General features: G+C 35.8%; 1 protein-coding gene across 1 annotated transcript in view; it reads right to left on the reverse strand.

The window, feature by feature from the left end:
• The window catches only part of pkd1l3 (polycystic kidney disease 1-like 3), a 37,466-nt gene extending 27,195 nt beyond the window's left edge, over window positions 1–10,271 (reverse strand). The window contains exons 1-6 of the mRNA XM_039762460.1: window positions 10,201–10,271; window positions 5,231–5,292; window positions 4,692–4,754; window positions 3,155–3,325; window positions 2,248–2,375; window positions 311–437 (exon numbers count right to left, since the gene is read on the reverse strand). Coding sequence (XP_039618394.1) covers window positions 311–437; window positions 2,248–2,375; window positions 3,155–3,325; window positions 4,692–4,754; window positions 5,231–5,292; window positions 10,201–10,258 — 609 coding nt within the window. The 5' untranslated portion in view covers window positions 10,259–10,271. The remainder of the gene's footprint in view (window positions 1–310; window positions 438–2,247; window positions 2,376–3,154; window positions 3,326–4,691; window positions 4,755–5,230; window positions 5,293–10,200) is intronic.
• Between the last annotated feature and the right edge of the window lie 1,046 nt (window positions 10,272–11,317).

Raw genomic sequence — 11,317 nt, forward strand, 5'->3', positions numbered from 1 at the left:
AGCAGACTAAGCATATTTTTTAAACTGTAAGGTCAGTATTGAACGATTTCTTATTTGCAGAGAGAGAGCCTCATAAAGGGGAATATGACCCATAAATGGAATAATGCAAGTACAGTATTACAGCAGGTTATGAGGTAATGCATTTAGAGGCAGATTTATGGAATAACACTGGCAGATTTCCTTATGATGAACTTTCTTTTCATTTAAAGTCATTACCTTATACTGTATTATTCTTTCAGAATGGTGCATGATTCTACAATTCTATATTTTATAATGATAAAATGTTATTTAAAAAAAAGTTTAGACGTACCTGAACAGTTATGTAAGCATACTTGTTAACAATTATGTCTTGTAATGCTTTAGTTGACGGAAGTGTCACACTCACTTCATCACTTGAGATCTCCAGTTTCTTACTCATAAGTTCCGTTGAATTGTAACTGAAGAGCAAAAAGGCATGCACATATAATGTACTGCACATAGAAAAATAACTTAAAAAAACCCAAAATGTTAACTATATATGTGTTATAAGTTCTGTATGAAAAATCTGGTATAGATTATTTATTAAACCAGTTGCAATGACTAACACAAATAGATGTTGTGTAGTAAAATTTTCTTTACTACATCTTTTTTTGTAACTGAATCACACATTTTAAAAACTGACTCAATACAATGAGCTCGATGTTAAGTAACATTTAGTGGTTTTTAAAAATTACTCTGTCTACTCATTTATTGAACCTGCCTTTTCCAGTATAGGGTTATGTGGAACTAAAGCCTCAGATTCAAATCAGATAAGCTGAAGCCAACTCATTATACTGCTCTCATAAACACATATGCAAACACATTCAAACGGGGCTACCTTAGATTCACCACTTAGTTGAACTTTCATAACTTTGTGATGAAAAAGGAAACAGGAGTTCTGGGAGAATGCAGATGCAGTTCCCCTGGAGATATACAGGTAGGTGACACACTCAGCAAATACGTAACTCTTATAAGATGTACAGTCTGTAAATTATTATTAGCAAATAGTACCAGGAGGTGAATACACACATTAGAAACATGGTCAAAAAAACAGGTAGAGGTCAGAACCAAAAAGACAAAAAGTTCAAGTTACCAAAGCCAAATGGCAAAGCAAAAGTGAAAGTTATGGATCAAAAAGAGTTCATAGAAATCTGACCCAAGGGGCTTGACTTGAAAAGAGCTACTTCTAATATTCTTCAAAGATTGATCATTTATATCCATGAAGGGATGGCGAATGTTGTGAACAGGGGACCCTAAAACACCAGGATCTGTTGAAAACTGGAGATTGAAATTTTTGATCAATCTAAAGCTTTTGCTTCTCCCCAATAGGTGATAGGTTATGGTGGGGGAGGGGGCAAAGCAAAAACATGAACTAAATAAAATTATACATATAAAATACCAACTAACACTGCAGTATCATAAACATAAAAATATTGTTGGCACAGAATAAGTTAATGCTTTGGCAAGAATTCAGATTGTGTGAGAGAGAGACACAGAAAGTAAAAACAGCTTATGGTGAAACAATATCCTTACATTAACATGAAGAAAGAAGTTAAAACAATTGCCCAATGATACGTCCACAAGGACTTACTTCACTCTGCTCACTCTACACAAGTAATAAACACCAGAATACAAACCAAACCTCCAGCTGATAACAACTGCTTCACTGCTGTTATAAATCTACACAACCAAACAAAAAGCACTGTCAAGGATGCAAAAAGCTTCAAAAGACAGCAGCAGTATTACATATCAAAAGATACAGTCACTTCTTCAAAAAGAATAGATAGTGGGTAGATTTTACAATGCTCCAGGCCTACATTTTATATAAAAGAAAAGGAGCCACCAAAACGATGTAGTCAGCCAAAGTGAGTGATTTCACCACCAAGGATTCCTAAAGCTTTAAATCCGTATTTTCATTCAATGTTACAAGGTAAGACCTTCAGTGATCTTTGTTAAGTAGTTTTACAGTTACAGTATATCACCTGAATATGTCAATAATGTAACCTGTGAGTTTAATTTACAATAAAATAGATCATTTTTGTAAAGAAAACATTTATCGAATTTAGATTTCATTAACTTGCATAAATTATGGGGAAATCAAAATGTATGGTGTGAAATACCTCAAAACTGACTTTACATTGAAAATAGGCAAGAGTGACCAAGATTAAAAATACAATTATTTCAGTTTTACAATACTTTATCTACCATATTACCTGGAAGTACACCCACCTGTTGATGAAAATACTGCATATTGAGGTATCAATAACAATTGGTGCATGACCAGGCATCAAAGCCTGCGATGATGCCAACTGAACATTGTTCATAATTTCAATCATTTGGTCAGTTAAGATTTGTTTCTGAAAAATGTAGAAAGTTTGAAATTACTAGAATACATGGTTGATTAAGGTTAAGTGTACTGGAACTGCAGTTTAGCACTATGTTGCTTTGGCCCAATAATAAAAAAGTCCTAGAATTTTATTTTACTGGTTTAATATGTACATTGCACAGAAGGTTGCAGCTGAATCGCTGGAATTTATTCAGCTCTTAAAAATAATGAGTGCAATTTGTCCAAAACATTTCATAAAAATCAGTTCATGCTTTTGTGAGTTACAGTGTCTGCAAAATTTCTACTGTAGTCACACAAACACAGATGCATAGACACATCGACTCACAGACATATGTTTCCAAAAAAAAATGCATGTTTTTGCACTGAAAACTCGACTTTTTCCATGAAAGAAAAAGGTGATTAATCGGGCACTCATAGAAACATGAAAGCAAACCTTTTAGTCTTACCTAAATGTTTATGATAGAAAAAGAGCCTTTAGGTGAAATTTCTTAACTATAGTCATGGAACAACCACAAAAGCTTAATTGGTCATCAACCCCTATTCCCAGATATTGTCAGGCTTTTACTTTCTCAAACAGTTCTCTGTTTATTTGTGTACATGCAACTGTTGCCTTTTACATTGTAAAGTCTTTGAAAATCTTCTTAAATTTCTAGAACTCATTCCACATGTAATTCAATCTCAGGAATGAAATTTAATATATATATACAGTATATTGCAATATTTATTTTAGTTCTCACTGCAATGCTATCAATTTTTGAGAAATCTGCTTGGCATAACACTTATGTGTACCTGGTTAGATGTAATATTTATCTGAGAGCAGGGTGAAAGAGCAATTTGTAAGATGCCATTGGTTAAAAGCACAATATTTTTTAGTGTCCAGTTGTATGTATTCCAGTCTGAAAGAACTTCCTGCGAATGGAGCTTGACACTGATATTGAGAATCGAATCGAGGAAGTTTACCTACAATATAAAAATATTAAGAACAATAGATAGACATCTGAAAGGCAAGATCAATTGTCTTGACATTTTACTCTTGAATAAACAGTAAGAGATCTCAAGGTTATTACCATATTCAGACACTGTATACTGTATATATGAACATATGTTTCAATTACCTTTTATGAAAGAAATATATATCATTTTTGTTTTTATATATACCTTTTGACTGTTACATCATATTCATAATAGAAGGCTGCTATGTGTATCCATTTAATTTTTTTATAAAGTTATATACCATGGTGAGTACTGCAAAGAAACAGTTGAGCAGGATATATTAGCCTTTCCTTTCCTCAGAAATGGGACCCCCACTGTTTGCATGGAATATTCTAACATTCCCAGACAAACTAAGAGTCCTAGTCCTGCCACTGTCTGTGTGGCACTTGCACATAGTGTCTGGCCTCATGCCACACTGGACAGAATTGCAAGTTAGATTGACCGGCCCAGTATGGGATGAGTGCGTGTGGAGGTATGTGTCAGAATGCCCTTTAATAGGCCACCATTCTGGTCAGAGCTGGTTCCTGTCCTACTATATGTCCAATGCTTGGCTTGGTCTTCCCTTACTGTGATTCCATATTGGAGGAAATGGGTTTAGAAGTTGGATGAATAGATGTTCACTGACAATTCATTCATACTTTAACTGCATTATAATGTTACAAAATAAATATCTGTTAAGTTGTACAAATGACAAAAATGACATATTCACAGCATGTTCATTTTGTTATTCCATTCTTGGATGCTGAGTACTGGAAGTTAACCCACAATCACAGAACTAAAGTGCTACAAATTCTCATTGAATATTTAACAGTTAGATTTTATAATAAAACTGCAGCAAATTATAGATAATTGAGGATACAAAAAGAAGTTTGCAGAGCAGGTCAATTTGGTTCAGGCTAAGAAGTAAATAATTCATGCCAGAATCCAATTAGTTAAGCATTTGTGCCCATCAGCACACCAGGATATCTAGTAGCCACAGCCCTCCCACTGCCTAATAGCTTTGAAACAATAGTTTTGCCAAGAGAGGCTCTTAGCTGCTCTGAATAAATGATAACAAAAGGTCATCTCAAGTCTTAAAAATGATTAAATTATAGTAACAGGAATGCAATAAAAATATACAACCTCAAAAAACTTTACTATTGAAATTCTTCCTGCATTTCACAAATGTATATTTATTTTCATAACTTTTTAACTGCATTTGTATCTAAAAACACTTTGGAAACAAAACCCCTAATGTTAAACAAATAAAATCAATGTAAACTCTTAACAAAAATGTGCATTAAACCACATTTAAAAACATGTATCTAATATGAAGTTAAGTTTATACACATACAATTTGGTCAAAGGTGGGGTCCTCCGTGTTCATTTCTGTGCTGTTCAAAAACCTCTCAGCCATCTAAAAAATACAGTCATGTTAGAATGTAATGATCATCTCTGGCAATTCTAAGTTACTGAGGAAATGCAAAATTCCTACGGTCGCACACAATACATGCTGCCATTATTTTAGGAGCTTTCAAATTTTATGAACATGCCTATGTAAATTAGCAAATCACATCATGTATAGTCATTTGAATTAAACATTTTTACATAATGCTATTTTTATCACTGGGGTGCAAACCTGTGTTCTTACTTTTATGGAAATTTATAAGAAACTGTTAAAGGAGGGTATCTAAGAGGGTACCTGTTTATCCTTGCTATATTCTCTGACTACCTCAATAAGACATTATATATTTTTGTGCTATAAATAAACATAAGTTGAAATAAGTTATTTTTCAGGCTGTCAAAAATAGTATATTTTTGCAATAACAAGTCATAAAGGGTAAAATGTACTTATCAATTTAAGGAACATTAGTTATGTAAAAAGGTACTAACCTCTAGTGATTTACTAATAGTTATATTTGCAGTATTCATTTTATATAGTAAATCATCCAGGTCTGCAAACAAGACAAGAATATCACTGAAACATGCATAACAATGACAATGAGATTAATATTAAGAACTAAACAAAGAAATTTAAATGATCATAGTCAGGGCCAGGACAATGGTGAGGCAAATGAGGCACTTGCTTCATTAACAATTGGAAAGGGTGTCAAATTGATGAAAAATGAAAATTAATAAATTGCTAAATAAAAAAAGAAAAAAGCCAAATGTACGTTGCAATGTTCATCAAATACCTTAAGCAAACTGATGATTTGCCTTGGACGCTCTCACTCGATACACTCATTTCCCCGTATGATATGAGGAGTAATAGATATTTTAATATCACAGCTTAGATGGAGATATGAAAAACTAAATGGGATTTAATCTGATTTCAGATTTTTAACAGGTGAAAAATTAAAGTCGATGGAAACAGAAAATTTCAAAAAAGCAACATGTGATTTATCCCATAAATACTCAAACGATATAAATTCTGTAGAATTCTTATCAGAAATAATAAGTTTCAAAAATCAGGCAATAACGTTAATTCCAGACCTTAAAGCAGCTTTAAGTTTAGATCTTTTAAAAAATGATTCATGAATATAGTTTAGTTCAGTCCTATCCGAATTTAGATATTGCATTGAGAATAGTCCTAACACTACCTTGCTCAATGAAAAACTGCCAGATTTTTATCAATCAAACAGGAATTGACAAAACAAATTAATTTTGATAAAATAATTGATGAATTTGCTTCACTAAAAGCAAGAAAAGTAAAACTTTAAAAGATTTTATATTGGACATTTATTTAATTATTATTCATTGTAATTATATTACATTTTGTTTTGTCTAAAGTATTATCTATATATGTAATTCACTAAGGCAAGACAACCATGGAAAGCACGCCGGAAGGGGCGTGGATTCACTAAGCCGCCGACAAGTTAGACACCTATGGCGCACGCAGGAAAGAGCCACGCCCACCAACTCCAAGACCATTGGATACGACGACAACTCACAGAGCCACGACCACCAACTCGGACGCGACGACACAGAAAAACCGGCGTCATTTATATTCGTCTGTCGTAGAGATCACATGCAGCTCCGACCCACGTTGACTGTTAATAGAGGCATGTTTCTCACGGAGGTGAATCGCCATATGTGGCATGTAAAACTGTTTGCGAGGGGTATCCCATGGGATCCTTAAAACGTTCCTTTACAACTGAGGTTAAAACACAATGAAGTGAGCAGTCTTTAAAAACGAGTTTTGATTACGACCTTGCGACTGCGTGCACTATAGCAAACTGTTTTACACGCTACATACAGCAATTCACATCCGCGACAAACATGCGTCTTCTTAGATACTCCTGCACTTTGTACACACCCCCCTCCCACTGTGGTTGGGTGTCTTGGTGGATTATGTATAGAAAGGCAGCCAAAACCGCACAGAGCAATGAAAAGTCTACCTGAGTCACAGGTGCATCTGGACTGTACAAAGACGACAACAACTCGAGTGACGAGTTGGAGGTGGGCACATGAGCAGGCAGTGTATACTGAACGAGAAATCAGCAGACTAGCATGATGGAGGGAGTGGAGTGGATGTCCTTCTCCTCTCCTCCCGTTCCACCCTGAGCGCCGCACGGACGATTGTGTGTTGGTTCGTTCCGTGCATTGGTTAAAACCCAATGAAGGAAGCAGTCTTTAAAAACCAATAAGCCCTGTGCCTCTGTTTCATTACCGTCTCACCTGCTTCACCAATGCAGGCCCCGCAACAGGCGATCTGACGGCGTCATTCCCATGACCCGCCAGGCAGCCAACCGGGTAACCAAAGTCTTTGGGTTCAGGGGGGAGTATGATTACAAAGCTGAAACTTAAAGGAATTGATGGAAGGGCACCACCAGGTGTGGAGCCTTTCGCTTCATTTGACGCAACAAAGGAAACCTCACCCGGCCCGGACACGGACAGGACTGACAGATTGATATCTCTTTCTCGATTCTGTGGGTGGTGGTGCATGGCAGTTCTTAGTTGGTGGAGCGATTAGGCTGGTTATTTCCAAAAATGAACGAGACTCCCGCCTGCTAAATAGTTACACGACCCAACAGTGGTCGGCGTCCAAATTCTTAGAGGGACAAGTGGCTTTCAGCCACGTGAGATTGAGCATTAATAGGTCTGTGATGCACTTGTATGTCCGGTACTGCACGCGCGCTACACTGAATGGATCAACGTGTGTCTACCCGGTGCAGGGAGGCGTGGGTAAGCCGTTGAACCCCATTCATGATGGAGACCGTGGCTTCCAATTGTTGCCCACGAACGAGAAATTCCTAGTACATGAGGGTCATACTGATGCTTGCACTGATTACGTCCCTGCCCTTTGTAAAGCCCCCCATGGTCGGGTGACTTGGTGGATTATATATAAAAAAGCAGCCGGAACCGCAAAGAACAATGAAAAATCAACGTGGAAACCGACTGAGGCGGTGTTTGGAAAATTAACAGTCAACGTGACTCACAGGTGCGTGTGGACTGTACACAGACGAAAGCAACTCAGGTAGGGAGTTGGGGGCGGGCACATAAGCGGGCAGTGCGTACTGAACGAGCGCCATTCAACCCCATCCTTCGCTTTGGAAGGAGAAAGAGCGATGGTGCTCCTCCGGTTTTCAGTCACGGACAATTGTATGTTGGTTCGTAGCGTGCATTGTTGCAATGTTACTTTTCTTGGTGGTTTATTAAATTACGGATTTTTCAAATGTTTATTTTTTCCTCTGTGCTTAAAAATCATTTAAAAAGCGGCCTGATTATGCGGCGCATGCTACGCCGCGGGTTGGCTAGTTGATATTATTATGTCTCTATTATTAGATTAAATTACTGAAAAATGTGTAAAATTTTAATTCATCTCATGTGCATTACTTATTTTATTTTTCTTTTGTTAAGGTTGGTGTGATTTTATTTTTAATATGTGCAATTTTATGTTCCTATTACTATTGTACTATTACTGCTTTCTGTGATTTTTTTATTTAATAACTAGCAAAATACCCCTGCTTCGCAGCAGAGAAGTAGTGTGTTAAAGAAGTTATGAAAAAGAAAAGGAAACATTTAAAAAATATCGTAACATGATTGTCAATGTAATTGTTTTGTGACTGTTATGAGTGTTGCTGTCATCAAGGATTTGATTATCATTATTTCTTTCAATCAGGTTCGTATTTGGAGGATGTGTTGCGTTCAAGTTACATTCCGTGTTTGTCAACCGTTGTAAAGATAACAGGTTTCATTACCCAAATCGTTACTCATGAATCTAAGATGTTTAACAGGCATTCTCGGTATTAAGTTGTGGATTTGCCTGCGAATATTTAGTGGCAGCGTGTCTATGAACTTAATTTAAACTTAAGCTTTACACCTTGCTCTCCTATTGATATGTCTACAAAGGCTTGTTCAGATTCAGAGGGTTATTCCTTTCTTACTGCATTAATAAACAGCTCGTCTTCCTCTTTATCTGAGACATCACACACGGGATGCACGGGTTTACCTTTCCCAGTCCTGCAAACTTTAGTGAAGTGGTTCAATTTACCACATTTTTTACACTGTCTTCCTTTAGCTGGACATTGACTTTTTCCACCGTGTGCTTTGTTTCCGCAGTAGCTGCACTTAAGAATATGCTTGTATGTGTCACACGCTTCATATTCTTTTGCTGCCTTCTCAATTGTGTAATGCATTTTTTGTTCAGTGCTCTTTGGAGCTGTTGTTTTTTGTCTGCATACTGCGTTCACAGTCAAGTCACGTGAGCCGCTCGAAGTGCATGCTTCGAAGGTTCTCAGCTGTGGTTGTGCTATCTCGTGCAATCTTGCGATGTCCACGGCTTTATTTAATGTTAGCTCAGACCCGGCACTTAAAAGTTTCTCTCGCACTTTTGCTGACTTTGTGCCAAACACTATTCTATCCCTGACCATCTCATCTTCATTTGCATAAGCACAGTCCTTCACCAGCAATTTTAACTCCGTTACAAAGTGATCAAAAGTCTCGTTTATACCTTGCGTCTTCTTACTAAACTTGTATCTCGTGAAAATCGTATTCGTATTAGGCATGACAAATGCCTTGTAGCGGCAGTATGTCAATTGGATTGCTGCTGACAGACGGCCTTATATGGGCAGGCACTCAATTACGTGGGAGGCGTGGGGATGGGGGACGCTATATAGGCAGGCAGCCAACTACGTGGGAGGCGTGGTGATGGGAGACGCAACTCCGCCTCACACGGTGACTGAGCTGCAGGCTATGGACGTATATATGTATGTAAGTAGGATTCAGTTATGTTCGTTACGCATAGAATTTCAAAATGAAACCTGCCTAACTTTTGTAAGTAGGCTTCCTACACGGGAAGTTGGAGAATTAGTGATGAGTCAGTGAGTCAGTGAGTGAGTGAGTGAGTCAGTCAGTCAGTCAGTGAGGGCTTTGCCTTTTATTAGTATAGATTAATAAATTAATTTTGTTCTAAAAATCATTTATTTATTTACTTTTATTAAATTATTTTTAATTTTAGTAATAAAAAAAACTATATACATAGGGCCACAAATTTATCTTCCTGCCTCCTAGGCAAAGCTCTGATCAAAGTGTGTTTAAAACAGTAACATTTAATATAGACTTAATATAATGACTTTTTTCTCAACTTTTATTTCTGTCTTGGCAATACTGTCCTGATATCTTATGTAGTCATCTACAAACAAAAATTATTATCACAACAGCAGAACAGATGAGCATTTGTACGCCATAATATCTTTAAAAAGCTATTTCTTCAATGCAATTCAAACTCCAATTGTTACTAGCACTTTTACAAAAATAAAAACTGTCACAATATATGGCAATGATGAATATGTGAGCTCTCCATAATTAATGTATCCATTAATCATCCTTCATAGTATTTATAAATAGTCTGAAATGCTCACCTGTATTAACATAACTGGTCAAGCTTCTTTTTGACATGTCATATGGAAAACTCTCCATCACATCTGTTGTTATTTCCTATTACGAAAGTGTGCACACTCAGATTTTAGCAAAAGAAAAAAATGACAATTTAGCAAAGAATAACTTTGTTTTTGTACTTTGAATATCAAAATACTTGAGGCAATTTGTGTACATTTTGAACTTTATTAATTTGGTAATAGATAGCATCATTATGTTCTTATGTTAGCATCACATTTCAAGAACTGAAATCTTTGTTTGAGAGCCTCTCTCAGACAACCTGTGCTTTTAATTTTTTTCCTGAATGAAGCATGAAACTTTCCTCAAATAAATTCTATATATATTATTTCCCTAAATGTTACTATCCAGAGTCAGTTTTAATGTGTGAATTTTTCAAGAAAAAAAAAGATGCTTTCTAAGATGTTACTTTAATTTTAGTTTAATGAAAAATACAATGGTGTAACTTACAATGATGTCCTAATACTGAAATTTACTTTTCGATTCATCACAGGCTTGTTACAAAACATACATAATTTTGTGTGGTCTGCTGCTTTTCAAAAGGAATATTTGCACTGATCAGTGTGTTAAGTTAAAGATAGATTAAACCAACCTTCAGCTCACCACTCATTCTTTCCCTGAAAATATACCTTGTGTTTAGCCCAATAATGAATAATTGATCATCTGACTGTCCTTTAGGAGAATTATTTAAAAGCAACTAGATAGCCTACTGGTCATATAAATTGAAAACATTGATGAACTCAGTTAAAATGTACTTGTAGCTTTTGGAATTTTCTGATAAGGTGAAATAATAATAAATTAATTAAATTAATAATAAATCAATATCTTACAATAAATTACATTTACAGAGAATTCTGTAAAGGTCAGGGTATTTTATGTAAAGTTTCCAAAACAAGTGCTGAGTTTTAAAAGACTAAAAGAAAATATTTAATTACAATATTTATCTTAGACTATATATAGGAAATTCTGCCATTAAACTGTTACTTTATTATTTAATTTTTGAAGAAGCCCCGTAATGGACTAACCCTCTTTCCCACCTTGAGCTCAGTGCTTATAGGATAACCCTTAACAGGATTAATTGGG

The sequence above is a fragment of the Polypterus senegalus genome, chromosome 9 (assembly GCF_016835505.1).
Source record: "Polypterus senegalus isolate Bchr_013 chromosome 9, ASM1683550v1, whole genome shotgun sequence".
Classification (NCBI taxonomy): domain Eukaryota; kingdom Metazoa; phylum Chordata; class Cladistia; order Polypteriformes; family Polypteridae; genus Polypterus; species Polypterus senegalus.